The 15,610-nt window shown below is 43.1% G+C and overlaps 1 protein-coding gene across 1 annotated transcript in view; it reads left to right on the forward strand.

Annotated features, from left to right (window-relative positions):
* ATP13A5 (ATPase 13A5) overlaps window positions 1–15,610 on the forward strand; it is a 97,776-nt gene that overhangs the window by 57,714 nt on the left and 24,452 nt on the right. The window contains exons 18-23 of the mRNA XM_040621734.1: window positions 3,185–3,309; window positions 4,110–4,270; window positions 6,501–6,626; window positions 7,725–7,804; window positions 10,209–10,251; window positions 12,221–12,330. Of these exons, the coding sequence (XP_040477668.1) occupies window positions 3,185–3,309; window positions 4,110–4,270; window positions 6,501–6,626; window positions 7,725–7,804; window positions 10,209–10,251; window positions 12,221–12,330 (645 nt within the window). The remainder of the gene's footprint in view (window positions 1–3,184; window positions 3,310–4,109; window positions 4,271–6,500; window positions 6,627–7,724; window positions 7,805–10,208; window positions 10,252–12,220; window positions 12,331–15,610) is intronic.

The following is a 15,610-nucleotide window of genomic DNA, read 5'->3' on the forward strand; positions in this document are numbered from 1 at the left end:
GAGAGCAGGGTCCATGTGCATCAAGTAAATGAATGCTGGAGATGGACAGGACAACTCGAGTCACACGGACGCCTCCTGGAGATGGAGACTCATCTCATCCAATCTCCTAATTTGGAGATAGGCGACTCTAAGCCATACCGGGGAAGACTTGCTGAGGTCACAAAGCTGGTTGTTGGTAGACCAAGGATGGCAGTCCAGATCTCCTGATTCCGAAATGTCAGTGAGTTATCTCTGCCCTGCGTTCCATCATCCCATCAAAAATAACCAACATTCCTTCAGCCTTGGAATATTATGTGGCTGACTGACTGGGAGTCCCAGCTCCTTGAAAGAAGGAAACAGTGGGCACTGTGACAGACCTCCGGCATCCTTCAGACCTAGCTTCTTTCACAGCTCACTAGTACACCTCCCTCAGATCTGGAGAGGTAGTGAGTGCAAGTTGAGTTATATGAAATAGAATTCAGTATTCTTCATTACATTAAGGGTATAAATCATCCTCATTACAGGATAATCTGCAGATTCTTTTTTCTTTTAATGTTTCTCAGTTTTTAAAGGTTATTTTTGGTTTGTCCAAGACAAAGGAGTAGTGAAATACTGTGGAACATTGAATAAGAAATTACCTATGCATTATTATCTTTGATTTTGGGTTGCTGATAGAGAGACCCTCATTTATATACAATTAACACCTTTGCATAAGATGTAGATATCCTTGGTTCAGTGTAACTATTTACAACCTCTATCCATCTGCTCTAATGAAATCGTTGTCCCTTCCTTACACTGTGTCTGTTTCTCTCATCTCTAAAGTGTAGGATTGGATGACCTTTAAGGAGCCTTTCAGCCATGACATTTTAATCTTCTAAATAGAATCACAAAGATCATTTTGAAATAAATGAATGGTACTCTCAGATTTAATATTCAAGGTGTTAGCTGTTCGTAAGCAAGCATGAAGGCCCATAACACACAGGATTTTGTAGTTTTTCAAGACAAAAAAATTTTAATAGCAAAAGCTAGAGTTATGTGTGAAGAAAAAAATGTATGTAGCTAGACAAGGAGGATACCCACCACCCAGCTGCCACATACGAGTACTGCTGTGATGTTCTCATTTAAAAGTCACTAGTGAGATAGCCATCATTATAAATATAATAAAATAAGAAAGTGATGATACAGTGTGCTAGATTTTCAACCATCTCAGTTTTTCATAGAGAATATCAACCCCCTTTTATGCTTCTTAATTTTTAGTTACTATTTTCAAACAGAGAAAAGGAAAAATGTTTTGAGTTTTATCACAGTCACATTATATTTACCAAAGTTTCCCAATAAGGAAAATCAAAACTTTTCTTTAAAAACTGGTATCATAACAGGGAAGTAGAAGAGTTTCTTTTTTTTTAGGGGGAAAAAATAAAAAACAAATCCAAACTAGAAAACAGAAGAAATACTTTATCAAAATTACTCTTTCATTGGTTTAGCAAATTTCTATTGACCTTGACTCTGTGTGGGATGCCCTTCAAGACACTGAAGATTCAGAAGTGAATAAAATAAAATCTTTGCCCTCAGGAGCTTGCATCCTAATTGGGAGAGAGAGATAATAATGCCATTTTACATGGGGTGATCTTCGAGTCCTCTGAGGAGGTGACATCTGAACAGAAAAATGCATAAAGTAGGGGAGCAAACCATGTGGCTGTGGGCCTGAGGGCCCTGACACAGGATTTTGCTGGGCACGTTGCAGAGCAACAAGAGGCCTAAGTGCCTGAGTTGGTAAAAGAAAGGAAGAGTCGAAAAATAGAGACCAAACCAGAATACACTGGTGAGAAGATTTCTGGATCTTTCTTTTAGTTCTAGCTAATTAGAAAATATTAATCCAATTTATAATAGAAAGTCATGAAATTAAATGATGGGAATTTAACGCACTCTGTATTGGGTAGATCTTCTGTTATAATATTCTCTGAGATCACTAAGGCAGGATTCATATCTAATTATCTGAGTATTCACCAAAGTGCCTACTATAAGATCTAAAACAGAGTAGTTATTTGGTGAATGGACTTTTGAAGGAAGATGTAGTAACTGGTTCTCTACTCCAGAGAGAAGTTTCTTCACTATGTTCCCATCTAAGTTTGAGTTATATTTTTCATCAAGAAATCCAACCCTGATCTTTCTCTTAAAGAAGGTTTACTGACCATGGGTTATTTCCTCTCCCTCCCAAGTGCTACCAACGTGATAGAAAAGAAACAGTATCAAAGAAAACTAGACAAGCAATAAGTGCAGATGAGAGACTTCTGTACGTTTCTGTAAGATGGGAAGTAGGTGGGGGGGAGTGGCAGCTGAATCTGCAGATGGAAGAAGCATAGTCTACACCATGCCGGAGAGAGAGAGTGCAGGAGAGGGAAGTTGCTTCACCCCATGGAATCCGAGAGGCTGAGAATCAGCTCTGTCACATACTGTGGAAGGTGGAGGTGGGATGGGACCCAATATCGGGGTTGACTGACCATACACAGCAAGGTTAGATCCCTGGGTCTCCCTCTCCTTCTGCAGTCTTAACTCCTCTCTGGACAGAAAAAGAAACAATGTGAGATTAAGAAAGAGATCTTGGCCCCACATTTACTTTTTAAAAAGTCACCTGAGATTTACTCCATTCCTGAGGAGAGGTCCCACATAGTAAATGCAACCCAGTTAGACTCCAAGCTTCCAATTTAAAATTCTGAAAACTTTTCAAATGCCTGGCTGATGTCATGTGTTTTCTGGAGGTTACAGATGGAGGTTGAAATAAATGATTCCATATTCGACTATTACCGTAGTATCTCATATGCAGTACATACTTAATCAATGTCTAACTAAAATTATTACAAGGTCAAAAAAGGTCTTTGAAATAAAAATATATATGATTAAGAAGTTTTAAAAACCAACAGAAGAGTTGGTAGATAAGCACATTGCTTTTAAAAATGGAGTTGAAACTGGGAGACGTTGCTAAAACATATAGAAGGGGTTACCTCTGGGAAGGAGAAAGGGTGAGGGGGTGTGGAGACAGGGACTATTGGTTTTCATCACCAGCTTTGGGTTCTTTCTGATTTTTAAAACATATGCATGTATTACATTGATAAAACTTAGAAATTTTTTTAAAAGGAAGAAATAAAGTTCAACTGTCAAGACTACATAAATAAGCTTTAAAATTTATTTTCTCCTGAATCCAAAGAGAGAAGGCAGAGTCAGAGTTGACATTTCTGGGACTTCTCATAATGGAGAATCGCTTGAAAAAGGAAACGAAACCAGTCTTGAAGGAATTGAGTGAAGCCCGCATCAGGACGGTGATGATTACTGGTGTGTGTTTCTGGAGGCCTGGTGCATTCCGTGTATCTCAGGAATCAGAAAAGACTATGTGAGCTGAGTGGGTTCATGTGGCTGAGATAGAGGGAAAATTGCTAAGCTGTCATTGCTAAGCCCCCATTACCCAGGCATATGTGCAGCAGCCCTAACACGAACAGCCCTAAGCTTTGGTGGCAGGGACCATACTTCATTCTTAAAGTCTAATGTCCCCTCTCCCTACCTAGGCTTGGCACAGTGCTAGTCAGCTCACAGTAAATGTTTAAACACAAGAATAGATACGTGCTCCTCAGGAACCTCAGTGAGACTTCTGTGTAAAGGGTATAAAGACTCTACTGGGCTGTCCTTCAGGGCTGTGGGGCAGGCATGGCATATGCTGATCCAATCCAAGCACGGCTCAGCTTTCCATGTTCTGTTCTCTATTTGGCAGCAATGCAGATCCCCAAGATGGTTCCATGCTATCAGAGTGGGTCCATGATACCGTCACCACTCAGGGCTGTCAGTCTCTTAAAGATCTGTCATAAAGTGCTTAACCGTGTCTTTCTTCATTCGTGCATATTTTGGAAGTAAGCAATATCCAGAACATGGTGCTACTGTGGGAGGGAGAGGCAGGCATCGTTTTTGACCACTAGGAACAGAAAAGCTTGGGCAAGAGGTGCCACCAAATAAGACAGAAGGAGGGAAATGCCCCCCAAAGAGCACCAACAATGTGGTATGGCCACTCAGAAGAGGCAGAGCTCAGTTCTGGCTGCTGAGAGATTTATACAGAAAGCAAGTTGACTCTCTTTGTCATCTAGGTGACAACCTTCAAACAGCCATTACTGTGGCAAAGAATTCTGAAATGATTCCTAGAGGAAGCCAAGTGATCCTTGTCGAAGCCAATGAACCAGAAGATTTTGTTCCTGCCTCTGTGACTTGGCAGCTGGTCGAGAACCAAGAGAATGGAGTGGGAAGGAATGTGAGTAAATGTTAGAAGGCCCCTTGGTGGCCTGGGCTGATGGCACATAGTCCTGGTCCCAGGAGCCTTCTCTCGGCATTAGAAGTCACCACGGTCAAAACCCCTCACAGCTGTCCAGAGTTCTGCAGTTTGCAAAGCATTTAGCATTTCCACCAGCACTTCTCAGCCCTGGCTGTGCAAAGAAGTCACCTGGAAGAGTTTTTAAGCTTCCAGTGCCAAGGCTTTATTGATTAAATCCAAATCTCTGGGTTGGGAGCTTGCACTAGCCCTTTTCTCCCCAAGATTCCGATATGCGGTCTCGGCTGAGAACCAGTGATTTACATCCATATTTTCCATTTGGTTTTCATAGTTAGCCTATACAGTTGACAAACTGTTCATTTTGCAAATGAGAAAACTGAGGCCCAGCAAGGTAAGCTTACCCAAGACACATGACTGGCTAGTTGCAGAGCAGGAAATAAAATTTAAGTCTGTCTGATGGCACCCAGATCCACAGGCATTTAGCTTGTGCTGTGCCTGTGATGTGAAGTTAACAGGTGTTGGGCTTCTCTAGATAACAAGCTTCCTGTGCTTTTGTGAAGAAAATGAGCTGCAGCCTGACATCCTATCACTGAATGTAGCCCCTCTGCCTACATGTAAGTTCAAAGAGATGGTCCTCCAGGTGGTAAATTACAAAAATGTTCCCTTCCTCAAGACTGACCAGCCCTTTGGATTGTTAAGTGTGGAGTAGGCCTTTTTCAGTATACAAACTGCACAACTGTACAGAGTGATTTTGCCCCTACGTGGCTCAAACCCCATTGCATTGGCCGTAAAAGATGGCAGCTCTCTCTATGATTTCAGCAGATTTCTGGGGCTTATTTCCTTGCAAACTCACTTGCTTTTGTGTCAATGCATGTTGCCTCCATTACACTGTGTGATAAAACTCAGGTCTTCCCTGATTTTTAAAAAACAGTCCACTCACACTACCCGTTCTCCTGTGTAATACCTCTACTGAATTTTTGGTTGTTGCTGTGAGAAGTCACATCACAGTTTCAGGCTTTTTCCTCCTCTCTGGATCCCTCCCACCGCACTCTCCTTCTCCAGCCTTCCAGTGAAAACAGAAGGAATTCTGTCCTTACCTCGTGTGGAGTGCTTTCAGCATATCTTTTGTTGGCTGTTTTGCAATGGCGGATGGAAAGGGAGGGGTGGATGGCTTTGCCTCCCAATTCAGCACATCAAAATATTTTTCTTCCCAATGCTTTCCCTCAGATGGATCCCTCTAATGAAAAAAGTATTCTCACCTTTTATACTACTTAACCTCAGAGTCCTACACTAATGTAAGGACCTTTGAGGAATGTTGCATGAAAAGGCATGACGGCTGTCGGCACAATGAATGCATGTGCATTCATCCGGAGCTCTCTCTTGGGGCTAAGCCAGGTGGGGCTAGAATGAGGTGATGGGACACATTGACAGGTGGAGGGCAGGAGAGAAAGGGTCTCAGCAAAGGAGTCAAACTGGTGCAATGGCACATAGGGTATGCAAGAGGAACTGGGCACCATGAGGAAACATGTCACCTGTTGAAGTGGGGAGAAGGCAGGTGCTGTAAGGAGTTAGGCTCCAAAGAAGGAGTCTGCCTATTATACAGGGAGAAATTGGGGCATGATGTGTGAATGAATGAATGGTAAAAGATCTTAGGAAATAAAAGTCTGCGTGAAGAGGAGAAGAAAGAGAAAGGAAGAATGTTTTCTACTCTTCCTTGGAATCACTAACTGGTACATTGGAAGGATTTTCTCGGTAGGCTGATACCACACATAGTATCTCCTAGGAGAGGATCCCAAGCATTATGTTGTCAATGTCTCATATATTCATGTAATTTGGGGAGGACATTGTGAATGTCTTCTTTATATGAGTCTAAGTTCCACAGACAAATAACGCATTATGTATTTACTGTTACATAACTTTTTTAAAAAGATTTTATTTATTTAGTTGACAGAGATAGAGACAGCCAGCGAGAGAGGGAACACAAGCAGGAGGAGTGGAGAGGAAGAAGCAGGCTCCCAGCAGAGGAGCCTGATGCGGGGCTCGATCCCAGAACGCCGGGATCACGCCCTGAGCCAAAGGCAGACGCTTAACAACTGCGCCACCCAGGCGCCCCTGCTGTTACATGACTTTAACGCACTTCCTTCCACACCATATAGGAAAGCAGAGGCATTCCTTGAGAACCCCTGTGGAAACCATGCCCTTTTGAATTTAGGAAACCTACCTTAGCATTGGGAACAGTTCAGTGCCTGACGGAGCAAGAGGGAGCTGTTACCATTTTGCGATGAGTGGGAAATCATACCAAGTGATATTTCAGCATTTCAACAGCTTGCTTCCCAAAGTAAGTACTGGTGAAATGAAGTGTTTTGTTTTGCTCTCAAACTAGTGAGCCAAAAAAGAAGAGAGTAGTGAAGGTGATGATCAGTGAGGTGGTCTCAGATTTGGGCAAGAAACACCCCCAAAGGGGCACTGCTCCTTCAGAAGTTCCCCAGCCCTACATGGTCCCGCATATGTGCATGAACCCCTCTCCGGTGTCTGAGCTCTGGTCCAGCTCCTCACCCCCATGGCCAACCCAATCTCAGCCTCCCTCCATCTCTCCCTCCCCGACAAGGAGTACCTTCAAATAGTTCCAAATGCGCTGCCTGTTCTGTGGGTCAGACTCTCTCTGAAAGCCACCAACTCATGTCAGGCTGAGCTCTATCCCCCGTCCTGTCTGGATTCTTAAATTATAGCAGCAGGAAACAAAGGCTCCATGGTTTATTTTCAAAATCATTTGTTATCTTGTCCTCTGTGTGTCTATTTAAAAATAGTGCTGTGCAGGGTTGTTCTGTCAGTGTGAAGGAGATGAGTGGAGCACAGGCTGAGGGCAGCAACCATCTGTTAGCAGTTTCTTGAGAATTCTGTTGCCTTACCAGTCAAGGACCATTGAATCTCGACCCCAGAGGCTTCTAGAAAGCTGTTAGTGCAGTTCCTCCTTGAGGAGTTGGGGCAGCTGAGACTCAGGAGGTTAGGTCCCTGGTGGCAGTTTTGCCCAGCTAGTTGGACCAGAGCTGAGAATAGAACCTTGGTTCTCCACTCCTCATCTGTTGCTTTCCCTCTACCTACCCTGCAATTGTAGAGATGGTTTTTAGTGCAAAGAACTATATTTCCTTAAGCATTTTTGCCCCATGTGCTCTGCTGCTTTCCAGTTATTAACTCGAGGTTATCCCATTTCGGAAAAATGGCCAGGAAGGAAGTCATAAAGTTGTGATGGGGGATGAAAGTGAAAGTTGAACAGTAAAGCACTAAGTCCCCTTTCTCCCTGTCCTGACATTTGGGCTAATGACATACCGCCCAAGGCTATATTCAAACAGTGGCCAGAATGATTTTCAGAGCTGTTCTTTTATTTTAAAGGGGTTCTTCATTCGAATCTTATTGCGATAGTTGTTTTTCTCTTTAGATTCTGGTGAATGGAACCATTTTTGCAAGAATGTCTCCTGGACAGAAATCTAGTCTTGTTGAAGAATTTCAGAAATTAAAGTATGTATTACTGCATGAAACGAGAGTGTATTCACTATCTATTGCTGTGTAACAAATTACCTCCAAATTCAGTAGCTTAGAATAACACTGTTTATTATTTTTCATTTCTGTGGGTCAGAAATCCAGGTGTGCTGAGTGGAGGCTTCTGGATTGGGGCCTCTCACAAGGCTGCAATCAGGTATCTGCCAGGACTGCAGCTCCGTCACCCCTAGAGTTGGAGGGGTTTGTCCCAGCTTCCCTGGCATGTTGTTGGCAGGATTTAGTTCCTTGTGGGGGGTTGGGCTAAGAGTCCCAGTTTTCCATTGGCTGTTGGACAGAAGCCACCCACAGTTCCTTGCTACACAGGTCATTTCATAAGGCAGTCACAGCGTGGTAGCTAGTTTCCACAAGAGTGAGCAAGCAAGAGGAGCGCGCGTGAGAGAGATCACCATTTTTTATATCTTCCTCTTAGAAGCGATATCCCTTCACTTTTGTTGTGTTCTCTTTATGAGAAACAAGTCACTAGGTCCAGCCCACATTCAAGGAAGGGCTTTATACAACATTAGGAATACCCAGAGGTGCCAATCACGGAGAGCCATTTTGGAACCTGCCTACGCCAGGCAGCATTCCTTCTGTGGCCTCTACAGCATAACTTAAAGGAAGATTCTCAGATTGAATGCGGAGAATAGAAAAAATAGGGGCGTGTATAGTTCAGAACAGGAAAAATGGTGAAGTGTGTGAGTTGTCATCTGGAATTATTTGAGGTTGGTCCATTAGAGGCTATGTGAATGATTTCAGGTCTTCTAAAAAAGAGGTGGAGTGATATTTTCACAGTATCTGGTCCTGGCAGAGGTTTGGGTATAGAGGACAAAGTAAAAAAAAAAAAAATCCTTTCTTATGTCCTTAGAAATACAGATGACCAAGTCACATCAGAATGAAATAGTTCTTGAGACCAGACCTGCCTATAACTTTCTGGGAATGTTACAATTTCTGGCCTACAGATTTCTGGAAAGGGAAAGGGAAAGAGAACAGTGAAACTTCACATAACTGCAGAGAAGTAGTAGGTAAAACCAGGAGACTGCCTTTCACTATTATTTTTTGTTGCCAAAGCATTTTTAGGGAAGTTTTAAGAAACTGCCTATCAACTCCCATAATGCCTTGAGGCTAGGTTAGTAACTGGTGTCTAAAATGACTATTTTACTTACATGGTCATTATATGATAGTGGCTGAAGAAAGTAATTTACCCTTCTCAAATGTCTAAGAAGTTTTGTCGATTTATATGCTTACTTTTGAAAAGCTATATTCCCCAAGAAAAATCGATTCAGGAAGACAGATGCTGCCTCAGAATGAACCATTCTCTCAATTTCCCCATCTTACTCCTCCTGCCTTTATCACTGGCAATGCACATAAGGTTGCCCGAGTTCTTGCCTGCATTCAGGGAGCACTAGAAGATAGAAGATTCTTCGTGTGTTATAAAGACTAAACACGTGCTTCAAGCCTGAAGAAAGGAAGCCACTTGAGCAAACGTGCATTGTCATGACACGCACGTGAGCACATGAATTGTTCATGGGGGATCTGCATGTCTAGCAGCCAAATATTAGGTCGAACCTCATGAGTTCGTTTACGTTTGACCATTTTTGACTTATAAAAATGACTGTTTCTATGTGCCAACGAGTAATAAGGAAATTGAGAACTTCATTCTTTGCCTGTATTGATTTTGTTATTTTGTGTGTTTTTGGCAAATTGTCTCCAAGCCTTTGATAGTATTGCCATTAATCAATACCTATAATGTATTATTTACCTATAAGAGAAGACAACGTGCCCTGCGTCAGAAATTTCTTTTTCTTTGGCAACAGCTTTATATTTACCTCTGCATTTCAAACCGGTATAGCATATTATCTCGTGTCATTCCAGGAGGCACATCAAACCGGTATAGCATATTATCTCATGTCATTCCAGGAAGCATCAAGAATATGTGTCCATGTCTCTGGTTCTACCCGTTCGGCCATTTCCCAAGTGTTCCTCCTCCTAGTGTCTAAACTCTGAACTTTCAATGGTGTCAGCCACCAAAACACAGATGCATTAGGTTCTGTCTGTGCGTTAGGTGTGGGGGGTGCTGGGATTATGGCTGCGTGCTCTGAAGCTTAGCCCTAGTCAATGCAATCACCCGGGACTTCTTTCGACATGTATAATCATCTTGGTGGACATCTGTCGCAGAATCACTATTCTTTCTATGTGACTGAAACAATTTAAATACCCAATGGCCTTATTCCTCCAGGAATGTTTCTCGCCAAGTCATTTTCCATCAGCCTGAGTGCACGTGTGTTCAAAACACACACACACACATTGCACGTGCGTTGGTTGTGATGGAGATGATCCAAGCGAGGTGTTAAGGCATTAATTTTTCTCATGCTTTTCCCCGCAGTTACTATGTGGCCATGTGTGGAGATGGGGCTAACGACTGCGGGGTGAGTAGAAATGACTCCAACCAATGTAGGCAGTTTCCTACTGTCCCTCTTGAGGACCCCATGGTTCCCCGGGGTCTGTGTCTTCACCCCTCTGCCAGCAATCGCTTCACCAGTTTGCTGCTTACATTCCCCACACCCAAGTGTGGGCTGGATACTGCGAGGTGTAAAGTCGGATGAGCCACTTCTGCTGTTTTCTGACAACGCCTAGAATAAAAAGGGCAAGGAAAGGCTCCTTGGACTCCCGTAGTTCAGACCTAGAAGGGACTTTACCAGATGAGCTGGTTTAAATCTCTCATGTTGTCAGTACAAAGAGAATCTCGGAGAGGTGAACTCTTTCCTTTTTCTTTCTCTTTTTCTTTTTCTTTTCTTTTCTTTTCTTTTATCTTTATTTATTTATTTATTTTTTGCCTGAAGTCACACAACTGGTAAAGTCTTAGGGAAGAAAACATTTGAAATGGATGGTTTAAAGTTTTGAATTATGTATAGTATAAGCTGCATTTTTTTCCTGCTAACCTTCTCCAGGGTCAGTTTCTAACAGTTGGCTTTAACCGCACATTTTTATCATCAGTGAAATCATAGACCAAACTATTTGGCTATTATAAACTATAGCAAACCTAAATTAATGATTCTCAGCAGATGACTTCCCACACACAATAGAAGGCAGCACACGTTTTAGACCCTGAGTTTTGAAGATAGATACTGTTGACACAGTAGCCTACCTTGAAGATTTATGAACACAAAAATATATTTTCGGTACAAAACTGAAGAGGATTGCTTTGTATTTCCAAAGTCTATTAGATACTTAAGATCTGGGTAGTTCTTTGACTTTTTTTTTTTTTTTTTTTTACTTATTTTCTTCCAAGTTCTGTGAAAAACTATGCTCACACTTAAAGATCTATTACAAATTTTTCTACCTTACACTTCATGAGAAGAAGCCAGTTGTTAGTCTGCTCTTCAAAACCTAAAATGTGGACCCATTCCCATAGTTACGTAGAATTTAGACCAAAAGAAATAATAAGTGTTAAAAAGGACATAGCCTCTGCTTCCTTAAAATTCATTATCTGGTTGGGGAAAGAATCTTGCATAATATTAACCCAAACATAAAGTAGATGGTCCTAAAATATGTAATGGAGAAACAAAGTACCAAGGGAGAAGGAGGAAGAAGCAAATATTCTAATATTTACTGAACAGGAATTTAGTATTGTACCAACCATAGGAACAAGATACTTTGCAGTGTTACAGACCCACAGAAGTACAAAATCCCATTTTATGGGCATGCAATTCTTGTAGGATTAGGAACTTGATAGCCTGCCAATTAGCCACTGTCTGCTCTGTGCACTCTCTGGGCTGCTTCTAGTCTTGACGACAACGAGTTAGCCTTTATTTTAGTGAGACAACACGTGTCCTGGAATGATCTGTGGTGTCTATGATTTGATCCCTGTCTCCAGTGAAGATGCTTTACTCGCCATACTTCATGCCAGCAGTTAGCTGGTTGGCTAGATCAGACCACCCAGGAAAAAGTGAGGATTAGATATATTTTCTTTTTGTTCATGAAGATGGCCTGCTACGTGGTAAGAACTGTGATAGGGAAGGCCCCCACAAATGTCCACCCAAATGCTGTCGTCTTTTTTGTGGACTTCTTGAATGAGTGCTTCCCTTTTCTTATCACATCTACATTCCCACAACCAATGCACACACGCGCACACACACATACACACACACACACACACGAACACACCCACCACTTTTCTACCTCAGGGTCATTGTTTAGCTGATGCCCTCTTTCATTGATGACTTTCTGGATCAGGAGAGGGAGGGTACCCCAGGTGGAGGGACAGCATAACACAGACCCAGGACTGGAAGCTGACAGTGTTATAAACTCAACGATGTGAAGAATACCCTCATGGTGTTTGAAGAGTTAGAGCCTGGCCCGAAGAGTCCTGCGTGTAACATGAATTTGTCGTTCTAGGCTTTGAAAATGGCTCATGCGGGCATTTCGCTGTCAGAGCAGGAGGCGTCTGTGGCCTCCCACTTCACCTCGAAAGCAGCCAACATCGAGTGCGTGCCTCAGCTCGTCAAGTAAGCACTACTCCCTTCCACCCTCGCCATCTGACCGGACAGAATTCAACCATAATTCACAGCGATAAGTGTCACAACGGGGCATGGGGACAGTGCTATCAGAGCACCGATTAAGGGGTCATTAGTGTGCTTGGGAATGCTGGTGAAAGTCACCCAAAAAGTAACTTTCGCTGAGGCTTACAGAATGAGCATCTAGTCATGTGGGTAGTTGAAAGGTAGAGTTGCTATTTAAAAACCAATTGCATTTCTTACTTCTCCTCTCCCTTATTTTGTATGTTGGGTGCATACTGGAACCTTCCTCCCTGAGATTGGGGTGGGCGAGGAAGCACAAAGGGAACACTGCATCAGATAGCGTCCCCAAATAGTGTTACGTCTCCAATACACAAATCAGTGGATATCCAAAATGATCACATGAAAGACTACATTCGAGGGAAGGGGAAGGAATTAAAAACTTGATTTTCTCAGTACCTCCCTCATTTCCACCCGACTCTCATTGCTGATTTTGTCTCTACTCATATCTGAAACGTAGTTAAGAATAAAACATTAGGCTTTATATTTTGTTCACGACTCCTCTTCACCTGTAGCTTCTTATAACAAGGTAGGGTAACTTCAGTCTATCTTCATAGCCAGTGGTCTGAAAGACATCACCAAAACTTGAGATTTATTCAAAAAGGATGATCACGAAGTTGTCCAGCATGGCTCTTGGTGCGTCTGTGCGTCTGAATGGGCAACTACTAGCAGGAATCACTCACCTAAAGGTGCCAGTCTTGAAGTTGCATGCCCGTGTCTGGTTGCACAGCAGCAAGACAGTTTGACACATCTCCCTGATCCCGGGATGCGTGTACCTGTGTCCTTCCACAGCCTGAGACATCAGCACCTCCCCTGCCTCCAGCAGCTCCCCTTCCTAACTCCTGTGTTCTCTGGTCCTTAGAGCCCTGAGAACCTCGGAGTACTTTGAACTCTTCCCCTTCTTCACCTGCAGCCAGGCAGGCATTGTGTTTTCCTGATCTGTCTTTTGGAGACTCTCTCCAAGCCCTTTCCTTACTCTCTCTACTGTCTTAACTTCCGTTCATATCATGGCGACTACAAAATGGAGTGCCCAGGACCCTCTCCCTAAATCATGCTTTCCATCATCAACACGACTTACGGAGCTTTTTAAAATATTGTGCTTGGAAATGTGGTGGATGAGGAATGAGACAAATCTTTGCCCTGGAGGACTCCCATCCCAGTAAAGGTACAGATAGATAGAAATATAATCACCAAACAGAGAACCTTCCGCCTGATAAGTGAGAAGTCCTCAACAAATTAGGTTTAATAAATTAATGCCCAAACAATATGGTAATTGTTCCAGTAGTTGATGACTTATGCCAGGAAGCAAGGTTTCAGCAGGGGAGTTGGAACTTGAAGGATGGACAGGACGTGCATAAACAGGAAGGAGGTGGGAGAATATTCCAGCTGGGTGACGTGGAGAGCCATGTTTAGAAATGGGGTTTTAACTGCAGGAGCCCAATAGCCCAGTTGAGCTAAGAAGGTGGGAGTTATGGAGGGTAAGCTGGAGTGCCAGGTGTGAAGGGAGTTTAAACTCTTTGCGCAAAGCGCTTACTCGATCCATCCAAAAGGCAGTGGCATTTGAACTTCAGATGCTCTGTCTCACACATGTAACCCAATGCATTTGTGAATGCACGTAGTGTTTTAAGATCCAAGTCATGATGTAAAATTTCTCTATGGCAGATGGTTTAGTGAGACTTCAGGGTAGAAGATCTTTGCTTTTATATTTCATAGATTCATAACGATTAGATCTGGTTCAGCTCTGTTAGGCTCCTTTTACCCCTGCTCTCCTTGATGCATCCCTGGGAAAACACCCCCCCGAGGGGCGCTGAGGTACAGTTTTGGATGCCTAGACCCAGAGGTCCTTGTTTGCTCCTTCGAAACATGATTGACATGTTGCTGTGGTTGAAGCCCTTCAGGACGAGGACTGTACCTGATTCATTTCTGTATCTGCATGCCAGGACTAAGCTGGATACATCAGAACATTCGATGAATGGTCGTGGAATGCGTAAATAAATGAGTTAGCTTCTTAAAATTCATCATCATTAGGAACAGCAGTAATTTTGGAGGCTCGTGCAAACCTCCTTTATACTTTCCTCAGAATGGCTTTTTTCACGTGCCTTTGAATCTAGGTGCTTTCATTCTTCTGGAAAGGTACACACAAAAGCACAAAAAGGATGAAACCACCCAGTTTATGTGCGAAATCCGTCCAAGCTTCACACGCTGGCCCCTCCTCAGCTTGTGTGCTGTTCCCTTCTCTGTGCTGAAAAGTGTGCTGTTCCCTTCTCTGCGCTGAAAACAAATGGCTTCACAGCCTGGTGGAAAACATCTGGCCAGCGCATCCTGGCCCGTCTCTCCCCAACATTCTCATCATGCCTGAGGTGATACAGTTACCAGTTTGGCTTTTAAGGTTTTCCTTCTCGGGTACCCCTTCCGATGACAAAGTGTTTGAGCAGCCAGATGTCTGTGCCACGGCGGTGGACGTGGGCTGCCTCCCACGCGAATTCGCTTCTGTCTTGACAAGAGCAGGCTGCGGGAGGGGTTGTTTGCCAGGTTCCCCCGCTCCTCCACCGTGAGCTCCTGCCCCGCCCTGTCTTCTTTGCCTGTCATCACCCACCACTGAACCAAGCCTCAGTTTAGGGAGTAACAGCTCAAACAGCATTTTTAAAAAAAGAGAATACTTACTTTTTAACCTGCAGTTTTAACTGTTGTGTTTATGTCTTTTGAACTCCACACCAGCTCAGATTATTACCATGGGCTCTTCCTGGAGCATTGAAACCAACAAAACGCCATTCATCTCACATATTGAAGTCACATCCACACTTCCTGACGTGCAAGAACACCTGTCCTTTAGCTTCAAGTCTCTGCGGGACTCCAAAACACACACAGCTCAGTTCTCAGAAGCAAGTGTTGTTAGGGTGGAACAAGTCACAGTCAAGTCAAAGCTTGACATTTTGCACCTTATCATGGTGTCTTGTGTTTATAATATCTGCGCTAATCTTTTTAATTCACTGAAAATAAAGACTGTGCCTGATTCATTTTTATTCTCCACAACCCGAAGCAAAACACTGGTACCTCATCAGCCCTAAATACAAGTGCGTTCATGAGTCAGTGAGTGAGGTCATGACTGAAGCAGAGAATGAATGAGCAAATGAGCGCTTCAATAAATAATTGAGAGGATGAATCGTTGATTAAGTGAATGTCTATTAACAAGCTATTAAACTTAAACGCT

Source organism: Ursus maritimus, unplaced genomic scaffold (genome assembly GCF_017311325.1).
Source record: "Ursus maritimus isolate PB19 unplaced genomic scaffold, ASM1731132v1 scaffold_4, whole genome shotgun sequence".
NCBI classification, from domain to species: domain Eukaryota; kingdom Metazoa; phylum Chordata; class Mammalia; order Carnivora; family Ursidae; genus Ursus; species Ursus maritimus.